The sequence below is a fragment of the Bubalus kerabau genome, chromosome 13 (genome assembly GCF_029407905.1).
Source record: "Bubalus kerabau isolate K-KA32 ecotype Philippines breed swamp buffalo chromosome 13, PCC_UOA_SB_1v2, whole genome shotgun sequence".
NCBI classification, from domain to species: domain Eukaryota; kingdom Metazoa; phylum Chordata; class Mammalia; order Artiodactyla; family Bovidae; genus Bubalus; species Bubalus kerabau.
Genome location: NC_073636.1, coordinates 53,510,228 through 53,530,864, shown reverse-complemented (window position 1 = coordinate 53,530,864; position 20,637 = coordinate 53,510,228). Strand labels below are relative to the sequence as shown.

At 47.0% G+C, this 20,637-nt stretch overlaps 1 protein-coding gene across 1 annotated transcript; it reads left to right on the top strand.

The window, feature by feature from the left end:
- Window positions 1-253: 253 nt before the first annotated feature.
- On the top strand, window positions 254-14,148 carry STK35 (serine/threonine kinase 35). Its single transcript, XM_055544380.1, has 3 exons — window positions 254-559; window positions 1,151-1,751; window positions 13,052-14,148. The coding sequence occupies exons 1-3, from the start codon at window positions 254-256 to the stop codon at window positions 13,762-13,764; spliced, it is 1,620 nt and encodes a 539-aa protein (XP_055400355.1). The 3' UTR covers window positions 13,765-14,148.
- The last annotated feature ends 6,489 nt before the right edge of the window (window positions 14,149-20,637 follow it).

The following is a 20,637-nucleotide window of genomic DNA, read 5'->3' as shown; positions in this document are numbered from 1 at the left end:
ATCAGTATTTATTAGGGCCTACTGCGTGCAGCTCTTCTCGCAGCGCGGACGGAGAGAGGAGGTTGCGGTGCATAAGCGGCTGCGGAGACCAGAGGCCACAGCCGAATCGCGGGAATTTGGCGCCTATTTTTTGTTGGTTGGGTGTTCTCGTCTGTGATTGGGCCCCCGCCCCGCGTGGGTGCGCCGGGCTGCGGCTGGCCGGCCGACCCTGGCAAGACGCCGGCGGCGCAGCACTCAGCCGGCCTTCCGGGGGATGGGCCACCAGGAGCCTCCGCTGGCCCGACTGAGGGCCGGACGTGCGGCTTATATAAAAAGGTTACGTAAAGGGCTCAGCTGGCGCGAACACGTGGAGAGCCGCGGGAGCCCGGACGCCCAGCTGTCCCTCGAGAGCACTGCTGCCATCACTCGTGCAGTAGCAGGCGCCGTCGCACGCCCGACTCGGGCCGCGGCCTCCCGCGCCGCTCCGTACCCGAGGCAGCCCTGTCCAGGGGCGGACCATCCCCAACCGGGGGCCTTAGGAGGGAAACGCGCTGCCCGGAAGTGGAAGGGCGCCGGCCAGGTAAGCGCGCTGTCCACGGCGTAAAAGCTAGCACCGAAGCTGGAACTACGCCTGCCGCCTCGGGGGTCTGTGAGGGCAGTTGGGCCCCAGGTTGGGCGCGTTCAGGGACGCCGAACTTTTAAGCCACCCTCTTACACCCGCAGTCCGGCGGGACTTGGGTCGGTCCGCGGGGCTCTGCTAGGGCTTAATTCAATGGACTGTTTACACCCGGGAGAACTCTGGGCGGGACGCGGGGAGGGGCATCCCAGAGGGAGCCAAGCAGCGGAAAAAGATTTCCACAGTCTGAATTGCTTCTGAAGGCTATTTTCATCAGTCATGGAAACTGCGGGTCCTTGTTTTTTGTACTGCTACACGATAAATTAACTGAAAAGGCGGGGACTTTTTGCTCTTTTCTCCGGCTCCCCCCTCTGAGCCAGTGCCCCGTGGTTTCGTCTTTCCCGCTTTCCCCTCCCCTCCCCCGTTCGCTCTGCAGCCGTGGCTTCCGTCTTAAAGGGGCCGCAACGGCCGGAGGAGGAGGTGGGACGCCCTGAGGCTTACGCTCCAGGCCTCCCCGCCTAGGCCTGGTCGTTTAACTGACTTTTTCGCCCGCAGGTCACAATCCAAGGTCCCGCTCTTCCGCGTCCCGGGGCCGGACGGAGGGATGAGGCAGGGGGGTCCCGGGCAGCACCGTTGCTGCTCCCCCCGCCGCCCGCAGCCATGGAAACGGGGGAGGAGGACGGCGCTCGCAGAGGTACACAAAGCCCCGAGCGGAAAAGGCGAAGCCCAGTGCCGCGGGCGCTCAGCGCGAAGCTGAGGCCGGCGGCGGCGGCCCAGGCCATGGATCCGGTGGCGGCCGAGGCCCCGGGCGAGGCCTACCTGGCGCGGCGGCGGCCAGAGGGCGGCGGCGGGTCGGCGCGGCCGCGCTACAGCCTGTTGGCGGAGATCGGGCGCGGCAGCTACGGCGTGGTGTACGAGGCAGTGGCCGGGCGCAGCGGGGCCCGGGTGGCGGTCAAGAAGATCCGCTGCGACGCCCCCGAGAACGTGGAGCTGGCGCTGGCCGAATTCTGGGCCCTGACCAGCCTCAAGCGGCGCCACCAGAATGTCGTGCAGTTTGAAGAGTGCGTCCTGCAGCGCAACGGGCTCGCCCAGCGCATGAGCCACGGCAACAAGAGCTCGCAGCTTTACCTGCGCCTGGTGGAGACCTCGCTCAAAGGTAGGAGCGCCGAGGGCCGCCCGGGCCACGCCGGGCCTGGGCCCGAGAGTCTGGTGGCCAGACCCAAACTGACCCCTGGACCCCTAGAACCTGGTCCCAGTCCTGTCACCCTGGACCCGACACACCCTCCTTTCTGCGCCAGGCAAAAAGTCCTCCCTCCCCTCTCCTGATCCGGAATCAGTTCCCAGCCCTAATGTTAGCTGGAATTTTCATAACAAGGGCTCATTAAGTGCTAACCATTGTGGTAATAGTGCTCCTTTAGTGTGAGCCATTATTATGAAACGTCTAGCACTTTGAAGGTCGGATTTGGAAGTGGAGGGGGTTGGGTTCAGAGTTAGTGGAAGAACTACCGAGCCCTTTTACAGGCTTGGGCCCCTTCTCTTTCCCTCCCAAAGCAAACAAAAAGAAAAAAACTCAGCTGGACCTACCCACACCCACTCCTTGTCTGGTTCCAAAAATCCCCGAACCCTCGGGCTCCACCCTGCAGACTCTGGTTCGTCTTTTTCCTCTGAGACCCCCAGCTCTTCTTCCCAGGGCACTCAAGCTAACTGGTGGTTTTTAGGCTAGGTCCTCTTGGGACCTGCAGCATAATAACCCCACAGGTGGGCCAGAACTGTCACACAACAACATCGAATATCTTTTTCCTCTTGTTTTACACGTTCTTAACTTTCTGAGGCTGACTTGTAAGTGGTTTTATTTCTAGAAAAGGTAGGGCTCAGTGAGGCAAAGGGGTTTTGCAGTCCTGGGGAGGGCAAGTCCTGGTTTGGTGGTTTTAACTGCAGTTAGGGGGTGTGTGCATCCTGAGTGCTCACGTGTCTTGTTCACACTACAAGTAGCCAGGGGTCTCTTCCTAGCCAGTGGGCTAGGAAGGCCTGAGCAGTGTTCTCAGGGGAGAGGTTGCTAATCTGAGCCCCAGCTCTGCCCTAGATCTCTTACAGTGACTGGAGGTAATAACTTTAAAAGTAAATCCTCTCCTCTTTCTATAAACAGAGAAACTAAGGATTAGAGATGAACTTGAAGGTAAGTTGATGAAGGTTAATCAGCTTGTAAGGGAGGTAGGGTTGTCCTCCTGCTTTCTTTACAATTTTTCATAGCTTAAGGGATGTGATCCCAGATTTGTCTTGATTCAAGGTCTCAATCCTTTTAAGAGGGGTAACAATTTGCTCTTCTCCCCTGAAGATGAACTAGACCTGACCTTAGGATGGGTAGGATCTGGGGTGGGGTGGGATCAGCTAGTGCATTTTGTTTGGAGCTTTTGCCTGATCTCAAGATTCTGCAAGGCCCATCTCAAGAGAACTCCTTGACCCACTTCAGATCAGTTTGATAGTGGATTGAGAACATGCTCAATATTACCTGGGGTCCTTTTTCAAAATAGGCTTCCACTTTTTATGCCCATCTCTGCCCCATCTGTCCTGAAAAGCCCACCCTCTCTCCACGGTGAATATATTTGTTTTGAAAAGACTTTCTAGGAGATTCTTCCAGCTCTTCAGTTCACTCTTAGACTGTCTTCTCTGTGGTTAATGAATGGTCTGGACTTCGTCTTACACCACTCCTTGGGATGTAGCAATTTGCTTTGCCAAAGGGTCCCCTATGTCAGTCTTGAAACTTCAGCCTGGGTTGGAAGTCTTGGCTTTGTCAACTCCACAGTAAACAGTGGCAGCCTAGCATGGGCTTTGGGGTTTAGATTTGCTTTTAGACATGGCTTGTCTAAGCTGACTGCATGAAACATGGGACAGGTTGTTTCAAATCTGTGGAGAGCAGTCCTTTATTCATAGGGAGAGGGTTCCTCTGTCATAGGGTTGCTGTGCAGCCTGGGAATGTCCACGAGTGCTCCAGATGAGAGAGCCACTGCTTCAATAAATTCAGGCTACATTGTGAACCTTCCAGTGTCATCCCCTTCAAGATTCACAAAGTTCCTGTACAAGTTTCCCCAAGTGGACCGTGGAACACTTTGTCTTTCCTGGGTTGTCTGCAGCACCAAGTTGACAGAAACAGTGATATTTTCTTCCTCCCTTTGTGACTAAAACTGAGACCTAAAAGAAATGAAATATTTTGCTTTAGGCCACATACTTAATACATCCCTTTCAGTTATTTGAAGTCTTAAATATATGAGCCTCTGCTATGGGTCAGTTAATGTTCTGGGCCCAGGGAAAGAATAGTAAAGGCAGTGTATATTGCCTCTGCTTATAGGCTGATGCTCAGAGTGTTAATTTAATAAGCAGTTAATAAGCCTGTTTTTTACTGTCAGTATTAAAGTGGAGAACAATAAGTATCCAGATTACCCCAAATTAAGTTTCCCTGACTTCAACTTCCAAAATTTAGCAGTCCTGATATACCCCGGGGCAGATTCCTTCAGTTTGCAGATAATCTGGTTCAGCTCTGTCTGTAAACAGAATGTCCTTTGTGGTCACCTCTTGACCAGTCTCCTGTAATTTAGAATAAATAACAGACTAAAAAGTGTTAATCTCCCTTAAAGTCTCAATGAACCAAACCCGCAAACTTACTGAGGTCCGTATAGTGATATTTGCAGGGGGGGCGGGGCACAACTCTTAGCCCCAAGGGAACTTAATTTGAAAAGTTTGAGGAGCTGTAGAAAACTCAAATGCTAATCAGGGTCACCCGAGGAGGAAAAGGCCGGTTGGCTCATTAACAACAGCTTTGTACTGTGTTGTGCAAATTAGCAAGACTGGGAACCGGGAGGTAGCAGGGAAGGTGGGCTTTGAAAGAAGGGAGCCTGAGAACACACGGATAGGTAGAGAGAATGTGCATTTTATTTCATAATTCGGCTGAATAGAGACTGGTTCGTCCCTGTCCCCAAGCCCCACTTCAGTGTCAACTCTACCCGAAGACGTTTCTATAGTTTTAAAAAGTTACGTATGAATAAACCAGTGTCAGAAAAGGGGTAGAGGACTTCTTAATACAGTTCTTCATCTTGTCCAACTTTGGTAGACTTCTGTGTTTTATGTCCTTCCTTTCTCTCTCTGAATATAGACCAAAAGGTCCTACCCAGAGCATTGGATAGAGAACAGAAGTTTGACAGTCAGCAGTGAGCCATCTTAGGTGTCTCATCTGGCCTTCTGTTTCACAGGGGAGGAAATTGAAGCCCAGAAAAGGGACAGGACTTAACCCCAAGTGAGTTAGTGGTAGTATTCAAACCAGTCTGTCAGGCTTTTTGTTTTAAAAAAAACAAATTAACAGTCTCGTAAATTATTTGGTTGATGGGTTGGTGGCTTTGTTTAGCTTTTAAGGACTTTTCGTTAAAAAGGAGTTTACAGTTTGCTTTTTATCCCCTTGTTTTCATTGCCAAAGCACCCTGTCTTTTGCACCTAAAACTAAATTCAAGGTTACTGCCACTTAAAAGATGTCAGCCAAGCCTGAGCTCACTGTCAAACTCAGAAATTCTGATGCTGTCTCTAAGGTACACACTGATCCTTCTAAGAAATAGCAACAAAAAGGACCAAAAAGAAAATCCAGGACAAACCCTCAAGATTCATAAAACTGAAGAATTAGAAGTTTGGAAAAGCTAGGAACCTAGCTTATCCCAGCTTGGTAAAACTTGTTCCATTTGACCGATTATTTGCTGGAGAATCCCAGGGACAGCGGAGCCTGGTGGGCTGCTGTCTATGGGGTCGCACAGAGTCGGACACGACTGAAGCGACTTAGCAGCAGCAGCAGCAGCAGTGGTACTCAAGATACCTTGAGGGTCTTCAGGTGGGTGGGAATCTTGGCTCCTGGGAGGTAATCTTGTCTGCACCCTGATGCCTAGTGATGACCATGAGCCACATACTGTTCTAGAAGAAGCTATACAAAGTTTCCTCCACAAGGCATGCAGAAGACTTCCCCATAACGTCTTACTCTTAAGGGCGAAAGGTGAAAGGTCACAAATGGTGGGTTTCCTGGAAAATAGTAGAGGTTCCCTCTGGGAGCAGAGAGGCCTGAGGAAGCAAGGGAAGGAGGTGGACCTCAGTAAGCTGAGGGGGAGCCAGGATCCCCGGGGGAGGGCCCAGGATCTTAGTGGATATGTTGTCGGCCTGCAGACTCCTCTCAGGCATTGAGAACCCAGGGAAACCTTGGGTTCAGAGCTGGGTTGCCCTCTTCCAGGCCCCTAGAAAGCAGCTCTGAATTCTCTACTGCAGCTTTGGGGCCTCAGAGTATAGAGAATCCCCTAGGTAGAGGCAGAGAGCTGACTGGTAATCTTTGGCTACTCTGACGTAGATAAAAAGGCGGCATTAGGGGCCCTGGAAATAAGTGGGATACAGTAGAACATTGGTATTGTCAGAAGTTGTTAGCCCCAGTTTCACCCTGTTCAACAAAACGCTAAACCTCACCGATTGCTGTGTGCGCAGAGCTGTTCTGAAGGCTTACCAATTAACTGATTTAGTCCTCACAAGTACCTTTTGAAGTGTATACTGTGATTATCCCTATTTTACAGGTAGGACAGTTGAGGCACTGAAGTTAGTGAAATTGCCCGATATAAAGCAGCTAAGCAGATAGCAAAGTCAGGCTCAAAGCCCTGGTGTTCTGGATCAAGCCTGATTTCCTTCACAAAGCTGTGCTGCACTTTGAGACAGGTGGCTTATGTCTGAGGTCTCTTATTTCTCTTGGTTGTTAAATGGGTGTAATGATATTTTACTGAAAAACTAATGACTACTGTGTATTTCAGATTCTGTATTAACCAGTACTTGTGGCACTGCTTATTTCGACCGGTGCCGCCCCTATGTCTCAGCTGCCAGGGACCCTCTACTTCCTTTCTGTTCTCTTGATTGTCTTGGGACAGCCATGCAAACTTTTATTTTCTCTTGCTACTGGCAGACTGCCTTCCTTCTGTGTGCAGTGGGGGTTTTAGATACCAGCCCCAGGAGATAGAAGCAGCCCTTACTTGAGAGGTTTGATTAATTGGGATCATGTTGGGTAGGGCCTTTTATGGCATAAATAAACTGTCAAGGAGAGCTTAGGGTCCCAATAGAACATCACTTTATTTTCAACTTGAACTTGGCTTTCAGTGGTATTTAACCAGTGGCCCTCCTCACGGACTCACAAATTCTGGATGCTTGCTTAGTTGTCTTAATCTACATATTCTGCAGGTCCTATACTAGAACGTTCTGTTATTTCTCGTTTTACGCCTTTTCAGCTAAGAGCTCTCATCTTGATTCATTTCACCCAGTTATTGATCACCTACTCAGTGTGTTGAGGTACATCGTGGGAGCCCAGAGACTTGGCCTTGTTCCACTGTGGTGCCCAGTCTAAGGGAGGAGACAGACGGGCACAGCACAGCTGGTGATACTTGACTGCAGCCCGTGAGAGGCGCTCTGGGAGGACAGCTGGCAGGAATGTGGACTAAGTTGAGAGGAGGGAAGGCTGAGTTATAAAGGGGCAAATCAGAAGGCGGCCTGGCAGGGCCCATTGCACACGGAGAGAGAAACCACCAGGGCTGCCCTGGGTTACTGGCCCGTCTTCATGGCCAATGGGATCTGCATTTTTAACAAGATCCTTGGAATGTTCCGAGTCCTAATAACTAACCTTAGATTTTCATGGTTCATCCTCTCATTTAATCCTCTCCACTTTGGGTTAGAGTTTCTGTTACCTAGTTTTACACACAAGAAAATCAAGATCCATCAAGCTGAGTAACTTACAGTATTGTAGCGTTACTTGAGTAACTTGTCATACTACTAGTAACTTGTAGCGGTGTAGGGTCAGGGTCTAGGTTTATATCCAAATGTTCTTCCAGTTCTTGACCTGCTGCTGTATGACTATCCTGCTTCTTGACACATTAACATGATTAATATTGGATAGTTATCTGCCCTGGTGTCCAGGCACCTTGCAAGATGCTTTGTGTGTCACAGTTAAGCCTTATTCCCGCCTATTGGGGTACGTGTGTCTTCCAAGTTTATGAGAAAGGAACCATTCATGGGGTCTTTTTTGGAAGTTGGCCTGGGGTGACATAGCCATGAAAGTGTCGGAGTGGGTGATTTTGACCCCAGGAGGGCCACTGGGCCAAAGACTTCAGCATTGGTCTCGTGGCCTCTGTTGGACACTGTATCTTGCCCTGGCAGCCACTCGGAGGGGGTCTGTTCTCTAGTGCACAGTGACATTTGATTAATGAAGTACTTTGAATTGAACAGAGCCTGTGGTGTTGACACTGGACCCAACCTCTTTATAGTGACACAGCTCAAGGTCATTGAGGCCGGGACCAGGGCTTGGTCTATGAGCTCATCTTGGGAGTACGTGCTGGGTGGTCCTCGTCTTCAGCATCTTCTTGGGACTGATCTTCTGAGCCACTTCTTAAGTTAAAAGTTATATATTAAATTTTGTATTTAATACAAAGTAGGGATGGCTATGGTCATAACAAATTTTCAAACCTCAATTCTGGCTTCCTTTATAATGTTTTTTGAACATAACTTAAAAATTTTGTACCTTATTTCCTATTTCACATTAACTGTGCTTATGATGTGTTACATGACCTTTCTCTTTTGGCTAAGTAAATTTTGTTGAAGTAAAGCATGACCCTGTAAGCATTCAACTAAGTTGGCAATGCCATTACTAATCATTACCTACTACTCGTGGACGGTCGTTCTGCCTCCTCACTTTTACTGTGCTGTGTGGAGATCAGCTCTGCATGTTTTAGTGCTTGGTGTGCTGCTTTTTTGATGCTGGTAGATTTTTGTTTTGTCATTTTGGTTCTCTTCTCTTAGAATAAATTCCTGGAATGGGATTTTTATGTCACATTGACTGAGCATTTTGAAGACTTGTGATAAATATTGCTGAATTATCTCAGCATACTTATCAAAATCATAATTAATCCTTTATGAAAAATGCATCAGCGTGTTGTGTGATTGGCCTTGATGAATATTAAACTCCTTGGGGGCATACGTAAGAGTACTCAAGGAGCTGCATCCAAGTGGGAAATGGGACATCCAGGTGTTAACTTCTGCTGCTGGCAGCAAGAGGTGGCAGGAAAGCATCACCATTAGAAACCCAGGCTGTGGAGACGCTGAGGTCTGCCTCTGTGAGACTGCAGTGAGACCGTAGCCTCCTTTTCCTCACTTGTGAAAGGATCGTGTGAATAGATGCGAGTTTGGAGTGAGGAGAGGCTTGGCTTCTTCCTTCCTGTCACATGTGACAGACACATGATACATTGCTAAGTTCTGTTGATTCTAAATATCCAAGACCTTTTCCCATCCCCTTCTTGCCTCCTCCCTTGCGCTCGCTTCTTCTGATGTGTCTCTTGGCCGCTAGTCTATCTTCCATTTCTAACTCCTGCCTCCAGAGGGAACCTGGTTCTCAGATGTGTTCTTCCACATGTTGACATCTCTGAAATCAGCACTTAGTGGCAAGCCAGAGTGTTGCCAGCTTGGATGTCTTACCTAAATGGTATGCCTTACTTAACATTAGTGACTTCTTAATTTCAATAAGCAGCTTATTTTTCTAAAATAGTTCAAGAACATTTAGTCACTTGCCGTTTCTTAGAGTTCACATTCTTTGTCTGCCAGACGCCCTTTCTTTTGACCTGACTCCAGGCCATCTCCAGCCTCATTTCTCCCCGTCTCCTACCACATCTCTTCCGTGATTACCCCAGATTACGTGGGTCCCTCGCTGCAAGTATGCAGCCCTCTGAGCTGGGTGCTCTCACTCTCTCCATCCTGGGAGACACAATACATAATCCACTTACTCTCAGCCTTCCTGTCTCTTATCCTAACCACCTTTCCCTACTCCTCAGGCAGAACTGCCTCCTATTTATTCACATAGCTGCAGTCATTCTGCTTCTAGGGACTGGAAGCCTTCATAAGGGCAGAGACTGCCCCTTATCACATCTCTGGTGTCTGAGAAGCAGTATGTACTCTAGTATGACCATGTACTTATACTAGAGCATAGCAGATATAAATAAATTATTATATATAGGATGGATAAACAAGTCCCTATTGTATAGAACAGGGAATTATATTCAGTCTCCTGTGATAAACTATAATAGAAAAGAATATTAAAAGAATGTATGTGTATAACAGTCACTTTGCTATATAGCAGAGATTGGCACACATTGTAAATCAACTATATTTCAATTTTTTAAAAAAAAGTCTAATTTCTGGAGGATGCTTGGAAACAGGCTCATAAAATTCTGGGTATTTTGTATCCCTTTCCAGGACGTGCTTGCCTTTCCATAGCTCATATTGATTTATCCTTATGCCTAGTCTGCTGGCCTCAAGTTTCTCGATAGAGCCCATTTTTTTGGATGATTTGAACACTACTTATGCCCATGAGTAATGAGATGTGAGACACCTTCTTGATTTTTTTTTTTTTTAATTATATCCCTGTGAACTGTGGCATAGGTTATGTTTTGAAGTACAAAGTTTATCTTGTGGTCTTCTGGCTACTGGACTCGGAGGAGGTAATAAAATGCCCGTGAAAGTGGCCTGCTCTAGGTAGCATATGAGTTTTAGCTGTTAGAGCCTGAGAAATGTGATGTAATCACCACTGTCATTTTCTGGTCTCCGTTTCCTCTTTGCCTAATATGTGAGAGGTGAATTCTCTGGCCTCCAGCACTTGGGAGGACTGAAATCAGTGACTTGCGGGGCCCTGGCTGAGGTCTGCGGGGATGATGGTGCAGGAGATGGCAAGGGTGTGATTCCCCCAAAGCACTTGAAACTCTGCTGACTGTGGCTTCCCTCAGGAATATGTGGCGTGGCGTTCTCATCTCACGGATGAGAAGATGGAGGCTGAGCGGTTCAGGGACTCACCCCCAGTTCAAGCCAACTGCACATCATACTTGGTCTCAAAGTCACCCAGTAAACCACGGAGCAGAATTGGGGTCTAAGCTGGACCTTACTTCCAGCCCTCTCTTACTCTGCTGCTGCAGGCTTCTCGACAGAAATGCGCCCAACGCGTCCAGTGCCCGCCCTCCAGCTTGCTGTGATGTGAGGTCACTGAAAAGAGGCCCAGGGAGGCAGTCTGCCTAAAGGAAGGGACCAGAATTCTGACATGCCTCTCCTAGTTTTTGAGGGCAGCTGGGATTGCTGCATAAAAACATGCTGCACCTTCTCATAAAATGAGCCCAAGGCCCTTGCCTGCGCAGAGAAGTGCTTTTTGTCCCTGGGACATGTCGCCGTGTCCCCCCACCTTCCATTCCGTCACGCTCACTGATGTGTCTGCTTCCTGTCCAGCACTGGCATCTTAACAGACAGGCCCCTCCTCAGGTGTCTCCTGACCTTAGCTTATTCTCCAGAGCAAGTGCCTCAGTCTTGGGTGTCTCTACCCACCCATCCACTGACCGAGGGCACTTTTTCACCTTTTGTTTTCTTTCCCTGGATTCTCATAACCTGAACTTCACAGTTATGTAGTCATTTTTGCAGAGTTGTTTTCTTTTTACTTCAGTTGCCATAGTTACCAACTTTGTATATAAAATAATCATCCCCACCCTCTGTTACCCCACCAGAAGTCTCACTGTTTTCTGATGTGGCCTTTGCAGAAGGAATCTGATGGCTTTTTAATAGTTTCCTTTCTGGCTCTACCATCAGCAAACATTTCGTGGTCTCCTTTTTATGGATCTTTATTCTAGAGTCTAGACTGATCAGGGCTCAAATCATTGCTTTATTTTGCAGTCTTTTTAGATAGAGCCTCAAGCCGCTAGAGCTGATGACCTAGAAAGAGGATTAGGAGACGGGAAACAACTGGTTTTTAAAAAAAAAAAAAAAATCCATCTGCCCTAAACTGGTTCTACCTGTATTGCTTTTGATTGTGAGCAATATAAACAAATTATATAATTACAGGGGCAATGTGGTCTGTCAGATGATGGTCAAAAACCTAAAGCTTTTGCCTTGTCCATCTAGTCACCTTCTTGCATCAACCTAAAGCTCCTAAACCGCTGGCTTTTTGTTGACTGTGTGCCTTGGTGATTTGGGGGCTTAGTGGGGTCTCATCTGAATCACCTGTTCTCCTTGTAATAAAGTAAATGGTAAAAGGAACCTTCTGGCAGAGACTTGTATGACGGGGTGCAGCCTTCATTTTTGGTAGAATGAAGACACTGTGTTAGAGGTCAGAGGACTTGTCATGAAAGATCCGTGTGACCACCCAGGGCAGGCCCAGCCTCCTCATCAGCAGGATGAGACACCTGCCTACTTAGGCTCAAGCTATCTGGGCTCTTGCAGTCATCAGATAGCTTCCTGCTAAGGTTTCAGTGAACTGTTACTGCTTTATAAAGGATATTGGGATTTGTCTGGGTGCCAGTCACCAGCTTTCCTGGAGTTTCTGTGCTTCAAAAGGAAAGACTTTCTGGAGAAGGCAGAGCTAGAATTTCAAGCCCACACAACTTGATTATATATTATACCCACTTCAGACTTCCTCATTACACCTCTCTGGTCCTTTTGTTCCTGGGCTTCATTATCCATCCCGTCTCAGCCTTGAGTTCCCATCTGGCTATTCCCCTGCTGATTTACTGCCTGTCTCTTAGGGTCACTCAAGTCCTGCCCCTTTGGACTTTTTTAGATCTGGTGACTCCTGCCCCCTCTTCGTTGTTCATAAAACTTGACCTCGATGCCAGTGCACAACTTAGGATGCTTGCTGTTTTAAAGATCTGTTCTCTTCTTCAAACTAAACTTCATAGAGATGGGCCTGTCATGTATCTAACTGGTGCTTGGTGTGTGGGGGGCTACCAGAACACACTGAGTGAAAGATATCTGAAATAACATTGTAGTGCCATTCTAGATACGTCGATGACGAGAATCCTGTGCAAAGCAGGGAGGGATGGAGGGAAGGCCTTTGGCCTCGCATGGGGTAACAGACATTTGACAGTCTTCTCACATGTTTTCACTCATCGCAGCAGCAGCCCTGGAGTATGCTACCTATTTGGACACAGTATAATGAAATGCAGTGGCTCTGCAGTCATAGATTTGAGTCTGTGCACTCTTAAGTCTCTGTGAGCCTTGGGTTCATTTCATTAGATGGGCCTATTTTTTTCCTTCTACGGTGCTGGTAAATTCTGAATGGAATGTCAGGTGCCTGTATTGGTACTGTGCCTCACACATGGCCATTGACAGGTAAAGAAGCAGAAGCGGAAACTGGGCAGGGTGCACTCCTGGCTGATCAGCGGTAAGCCCGGGTTCCCTTCTCGTGTTATCCCTGACTCCCCTGAGTGAGTAGAGGCGGGTCTTCTTGTGTAGTTAGCTCCGTGCCAGTTTCGCTGGTCCTCTTGGATCGAAGCAGCCATCAGCACTGTCGTTCCTCCTCCCATGTGCCGCATCTCTGTAGTCTGTACGTGGTGTGACTGCGTCCATCTCACTCAGGCTCTTTCTGGTCTTCCCTTGATTTAGGAGAAAGGATCCTGGGTTATGCTGAGGAACCCTGCTATCTCTGGTTTGTCATGGAGTTCTGTGAAGGTGGAGACCTGAATCAGTATGTCCTGTCCCGGAGGCCGGACCCAGCCACCAACAAGAGCTTCATGCTGCAGCTCACAAGCGCCATTGCCTTCCTGCACAAAAACCACATCGTGCACAGGGACCTAAAGCCAGACAACATCCTCATCACAGAGCGGTCTGGCACCCCCATCCTCAAGGTGGCAGACTTTGGACTAAGCAAGGTCTGTGCTGGTCTGGCCCCCCGAGGTAAAGAGGGCAATCCAGACAACAAAAATGTGAATGTGAATAAATACTGGCTGTCCTCAGCCTGTGGCTCAGACTTCTACATGGCCCCTGAAGTCTGGGAGGGACACTACACAGCCAAGGCTGACATCTTTGCCCTGGGCATTATCATCTGGGCAATGATAGAAAGAATCACTTTCATTGACTCTGAGACCAAGAAGGAGCTCCTGGGGACCTATATCAAACAGGGGACTGAGATCGTCCCTGTTGGTGAGGCGCTGCTAGAAAACCCAAAGATGGAGTTGCACATCCCCCAGAAACGCAGGACTTCCATGTCTGAGGGGATCAAGCAGCTCTTGAAAGATATGTTAGCTGCTAACCCACAGGACCGGCCTGATGCCTTTGAACTTGAAACCAGAATGGACCAGGTCACATGTGCTGCTTAAAATTCAGGGCAAAGCATCTTGGGTGTTTTTCAACTAGGTGAGTGTACCTCTGTTTGCTCTGCATGTGCACTTCCTGGACTGCTGGATTCCTCAGACTTGGCCCTGGGGGATGGGAGGAGAGATGGGGAATGGAGTTGGGGGGAAATGCAGGGTGGAAGAGAAATAAAGTGCTCGATACCACAGATTCCTCCCAAGTCTCCATGAGGAGTCATGGGATTATTTGAGTACAAATTAGAAAGTCTAGAGAAGTTTTGAGTGGACACTGCATTTGAACTGAGTCTCTTAAGATTTTTAGAAACACTTTTTCTCAATAAATGCTTACTGTAGAAAATGTACAAAAGTACAGACAATTTTTTTCAGAATAAACGCTGTCCCCAATTTGTATCCTTCTACGTGTACATCCAGTTCTGCATAGTTTAGATCATGCTGTTTTAGGTTTAGTTTTCTGTTCTTCCATTCAGTTCTAACCTGAACATTTACCCATGTCATTCCTTGAAAGCATCAGTTCAGTTCAGTCAGTTGTGTCCGACTCTCTGCAGCCCCATGCGCTGCAGCACATCAAGCTTCCCTATCCATCACCAAATCCCAGAGCTTGCTCAAACTCATGTCCATCTAGTCGGTTACGCCATCCAGCCATCTCATCCTCTTCTCCTCCTGCCGCAATCTTTCCCAGCGTCGGGGTCTTTTCCAGTGAGTCAGTTCTTCATATCAGGTGGCCAAAGTATTGGAGCTTTAGCTTTAGTCCTTCCAATGAATATTCAGGACTGATTTCCTTTAGGATTGACTAGTTTGATATCCTTGCAGTCCAAGGGACTCTCAAGAGTCTTCTCCAATACCACAGTTCGAAAGCATCAATCCTTCAGCACTCAGCTTTCTTTATAGTCCAACTCTTACATCCATACATGACTACTGGAAAGTAATTGATGTTCCATTATAGGTGCCATAATGTAATTATTCTCCCACTTCAGATAGCAAATGGTTTCTCCATTTTAGATACTATAAACTGTGGGTGAGTGAATTCTTATAGAAAAATCTTTGCTTATTTAACAGATTGGTGGTGGACTTTAATTTGTCAAGTACTGTGCTAGGCTTTGGAAAAATGATGATAAGCAAAATCGGAAACATGCCCCATCCTTGGGACTTCTGCAGCTTAGTCAGGGAGAGAATCATTAAATCATTATTTATCATAGTTGCTTTATGATGTAAGGAAATTGACCTTCCAGAGAATGGTGCCCAGAGACAAAAGTAGGGAACTGGAAGCAGAGGGGAGCATTCGGGTAAAAGGCCTAGTCTCTGCAAGGGAGCTGAAGCCAGCGGCAGCCTAGCAGTTTAGGGTAGTGAAAGATGAAGACAGGTAGTAGTTGAGGGCCTGCAAGAGCAGGAATAGAGCTGAGGTAAAAGCATACGGAAGTGTATACCAGGAACAGCAGTGGGAGTGCAGTTGGACCAGAGTCTGAGATGTGAGCAAAGGAACAAAGGTTAGAAATAAGGTGAAATATGGGACCCTGGAATCTGACCTTGACTTAGTAGGCATTTGGGAGCCATCTATAAGCTGGAGCAGAACAGTTCATTAAGAACTTCAGCATGTGCATGCTGATTTGAACTGGAGTTTAGAGGACCAGTTGGACCAATTGTTTGATTCATACTAGTAAGAAGATGTTGTTGAACCTAAATGGACAGCAATGAGGGTAGAGAAATGCCCTGGATCTTTGGGGCAGAATTAGCAAGGCAGCTGGCCAGTGTGGAAATAAGAGATACTGGGAGATTGATATACTTGCTGGCTAATGTATTGGTCAGATTTTATTTATTTTCCTTAAAGGGAAAAGAAAAGGACATTGATCACCTTGAATGCCAGGTATTTTCACATGTACCATTTTGTTTCATCTTTGCAGCCCTGCAAAAGGTTAAGTCATTTACCTAAGATCCTACTAATTTAAAAACAGGGGCTTCCTTGGTGACTCAGTGGTACAGAGGCCACCTGCCAATGCAGGAGATGCAGGTTCGAACTCTGGGTCGGGAAGATCCCCTTGGAGAAGGAAGTGGCAACCCACTCCAGTATTCCTGCCTGGGAAAGCCGTTGGACAGAAGAGCCTGGTGGGTTACAGTCCATGAGGGGTTGCAAAAAGTGTCAGACACTAACTACTTAGCGACTAAACAGCAACATCTTACTCATGCCCCCTCCTCCCCAGCCCCTGTTTTTTTTAATATCAAGACAGCAAGCTGAAAATAAGCTAGTCTTAGATTTTGCTGAAGCCTTGAGAGGAGGTGATAGGTAGAAGCTGATCCCTGTGGTCATGAGCAAGGAGCCTCAGCACCTGGGGCACAGAACCCTCCCTTACCCGGGTGGGTTCTTAGTCCCTTCTTTCCCTTTGTCACCCTTAGATTTCTGGTTGGAGTTGGTTAATACTGAGTCAGTGAACTTCTCAAGTGAGTCACTCAAGGTTTAATTCTTCCATTCCACAAACATTTATTATCTTCCAGGTGCCAGGCCACTTTGTCCTACTGCCCAGCATTCTTAAAGCTAGGTTTGGGGTAGTACCATGTTCAAGCCTAAAAAGAGTTGGCTGGACAGTATTTTAATTGTATTTCATGCTGGCAATTCCCACCTCATCTTTTCCACTTAAAAAAAAAACTGCTTAGAATTCAAGTGTGCCCTGGGGTACGAAGAAGGTCATCATTGGAAGAGGGACCTGAATTTGGGTTAGGGTTATGGGGTTGTCCTAACTAGTTGAAACTGTGGTTCCCATTTGGACACCCACCCTTGGGATCTGTGCTGCTTTGCAGGGCAAAGTTAAAGCTAAATAGGAGTATTGTTTCAGGTAGGAGAAATAAGTGACCTTGAGAAAAGATCGGGAACATAGTTATGGCCAAGTGTCCCACACTCTGACAGCTAATGAGGACAGGGGTTGGTCAGTGGTGCCTGTCCTGCTCTGTTGAGCTGAACACTTAGAATTTGGGCCGGATTCAGGGCCCAAGTCTTTGTGACTGGGAGCTGAACCTTGTTGTGCCAAAGGTTCAGATCACTTGTGGTATAAATGAGTATCTGGCTGGTTAGAGAATCAGAGGCTTGGGCTGGGAAGATCTGTAGAGTCTAAACTCCCCTTTCTGCCAATCAAGCTTTATATATAGATGGAGAAACTAGTTCTGTATATTCATTCAACATATTTATTGAGAAACTGTTTGCCAGGGACTATTTCAGACACAAAAGATAACATTTGTGAACAAAACCAATAAATTCTTGCAACTGTAGAACTTATATTTCCTGGAGAGATGAACAGACATAAATGTTAGCTATGGGTTAGCAGGGCAGGGTCGGGGTGGAGGTGGTGTAGACCAGGATAAGTGAAATTAGAATGCAGAGAGGTGAGGGATGGGGGTGTACTTCCAAGTGGAAGAGATCGAGGTAGGTCTCCTTAAAGACGGTGACCTTTGATCAACGGTTAGAAGGAGTTGAGGGAGTAAGGCACTAGGATTTCTGGAGGAAGAAAATCTCAAAAGCAATAACCATTATAACAGCATGAAGGCTAGACAGAGTGATCAGGGAGGTGAGTATAGGAAAAGAAGCTGGAGAGATAATTAGGAGTCAACTGAGAGTCCTTGGACTGCAAGCAGATCAAAGCAGTCAATCCTAAAGAAATCAACCCTGAATATTCACTGGAAGTATTAAAGCTGAAGCTCCAATTATTTGGCCACCTGAAGCAAAGAGCCAACTCATTAGAAAAGACCCTGATGCTGGAAAAGATTGAAGGCAAGAAGAGAAGGGGACAACAGAGGATGAGATGGTTGGATGGCATCACTGACTCAATGGACATGAGTTTGAGCAAGTTCCAGGACAGGGAAGCCTGGTTTGTTGCAGTCTGTGGGGTCACAGCGTTCTTGCCTGGAGAATCCCAGGGACGGGGGAGCCTGGTGGGAGGCCGTCTGTGGGGTCGCACAGAGTCGGACACGACTGAAGCGACTTAGCAGCAGCAGTGGGGTCACAAAGACTCAGACTGAGCAACTGAACAACAGAAGAGACATTGTAGGCCACTGTAAGGATTTTGGCTTTTAATCTTCAGTAAGATGAAAGGTCATTGATGTGTTTTCAGCTGTGTGATATCTGATCTTTTGAAAGGATCACTGTAACTACTGTGCTAAAAGTAAACTGGAGGGGGGCAAGCGAGGGGATAGGATGGGAGGTTACTCTGATAACCCAGGTGAGAGATAAAGATGACTTTGAACAGTGGAGCGGGGAAGATAATGATTGGATTTGGGGTGAATTTTGAAGTCAACCGATGGATTTCATGCTAGATTGAACATAAGATGTGAGAGAAAGGAATTAAGGATGACTCCAAGTTCTTGGCTTCGTAAACCATTGGAAGGATAGAGAGGATCAAATGAGATGGGGAAGAACAGGTTTGGGTGGAGGAATTTAGGTCTTGGTCATCTGAAAGTTTGGAATGCCTGTTCAGAATCCAAGTACAGAAGTTAAGTAGGCAGGTGGAGGAGTCTGAAGTTCAGGGGAGAGAATGGTCTAGAAAAGTACAAGTGTGGAGATAGCCAAGGATGTTTTAAATGTTTCTTTCAAATGAATAATTTAGTTACATGCTATTGCACATAATTTATGAAAAACAACTTTCCAAAAACATTTAGTGAGTTGTTCAGTTGCTAAATTCTGTCCAACTTTGGTGACCCCATGGACTGTAGCCCACCAGGCTCCTCTGTTCATGGGATTTCCCAGGTGAGAATACTGGAGGGCGTTGCCTTTTCTTTCTTCAGAGAATCTTCCCAACCCAGGGATTGAACCTGCATCTCCTGTATTGCAGGCAGATTCTTTATTGCTGAGCCACTGGGGAAAGCCCATGTTTAGTCAGTAGCGTGGCATTGTTTTCTATTTTTGCAAATCAGCATCTGCTTTGATAGTCAGCTGAATTCTCATTTGCTTCCCCTGTGTACCCTGGTGCTACATCACTCATCATGTAACTTCTGGAAAACTTCACCATACACTTATAAGAGAATGAAAGTGAAAAAGACAGATAACTGAAAAGTTTTGTCTTCATGTATTGCCAAGCAGCAGAAGAGATTTTGATGCCTCTTTCTGTTACCATGATGGGGAGCTGAGAAGTAGGAGAGACTTAGAAGAAATTATTCAAAGTTCCAAATGAATGGTCAGAACTTGGGTGACCTGATTCCTGGCCAGATTTCGTACCAAACCTGTGGTCATGGATCACATTCTAGCTGCATAAAGGAAACCCGGTTGTCCCAAGTATCAGCATGATGAAAGAATGCCTCAGCAATCTAGGACTGTAGATTTCAGAGTAATGTTTAAATTGGGGCTAAATGGTTTCAGTGTTTTGCAAACCTTGAATGGAAATACACTTTGGATTGGAAACACGGGATTCCTCTTAAAGGAGTGTTGCCTCGTGGACTGTCTAGAATTGAGTCCCATCTGTGCTTTTTAGGCTGTGTGACCTCAGGCAAGTTATTTACCTCTCTGGGTTTTATTATCTGTGAAATGGAGTAGATCATATTTATCTGAGTGAGGCTGTTGGGGGGATTGCAAGAGGCTGTGAACGTGCCTTGTATAAACTGTCTAAATGAAATACTAAACGGTAGAGTTTTAGATACCCACTTGGGCTTGAGGTGGAAGCATTGTCTTATCTCTGAAGACAGTGGTCTTTAGTTGCCTTGCTTCTGAGGATTACCAAATAAGTAGCTTTCTCTTTTGAAGCAAAGCTATAGTCAAGGCAACTGTCCAATAGCTTGTTCCAGAAAAATGTATCTATTTTTTTAAAGGTTATTCAATGATGGGTCCTACTACTCCCTTATTTGTCACCTTTATTTAATAATTCCTAATGGTCCCTACCAGCCAGCCAAAAGCCTTACCCTAAGCAGGAAGCCAGCCAAACTAATGTTCCAGGTGCCACCGCCCACATGTTACCAGGGAGGGTGTTGAGGGATAAGGGACTCTGCATTCATGGCCAAGTTTGCTGTCTGATACACAGACCTCAGTTACTAGGGCCTTTTGAAGCCAAGACCTTGAATGACATTATGTGGAGTGGGCAGTTCAGGCCTGAAGAAGGAACTCAGATGTTGGTAGATCTGAGGGTCATAGAAAATGTTCTTTGTACCATATGCTATCTCGGTGGCTGCTCCACATCAGAAGGAAATTGAGCCTAATTTCTTGAAGTAATGTGTGCGTGTGCTGAGTCTCTTCAGTCATGTCCTACTCTTTGTAACCCTATGGACTGTAGTGCCCCAGGCTCCTCTGTCCATAGGATTCTCCAGGCAAGAATACTGGGATGGACTGCCCATTTCCTCCTCCAGGGGATCTTCTGCACCTGGGGATCCAACCTGGGTCTCTGACATCTCGGGCATTGGCAGGTGGGTTCTTTACCACTAGCGCCACCTGGGAAGAGTAATGTTGAAATAATAAATGATGTATTTTTCACTGGCCTGAAGTCCTAAGATGTGGCTCTGGGCTGCCATGCTGGGTATCCGGTTGGCCGCTTGACCTGGGCTTCAGGTTTCATTTCTGTTTTATGAATTTGAGGTTTTTTAACACGGCACTCGAGTTGAGCCCCTTCGCTGGAGATTCAAAAGTTTTTTCCGCTCATCTCATAGGCAGCAGCACGTGCTTACACTGAAGCTGTAGAAACCCATTCAGATTATTTTCTTCCTTTTGGCTGTAATTAAACCCAAATTATGTCACCTTATAGGTATCAAGTTCATCAAAAATAAGACTAAAAACTTTAAAATGGGGGGGGGGGCGGTGCAGTATTTAATGTGGTTTGTTTTAAATGACAAAGTCTTCAAAACTTTGTCCTAGGGTAGGAGTGGGGCTATAAATTTTTGAAGGATTTTAAGTGAGTGGTTGAGAACCCAAGACTAGAT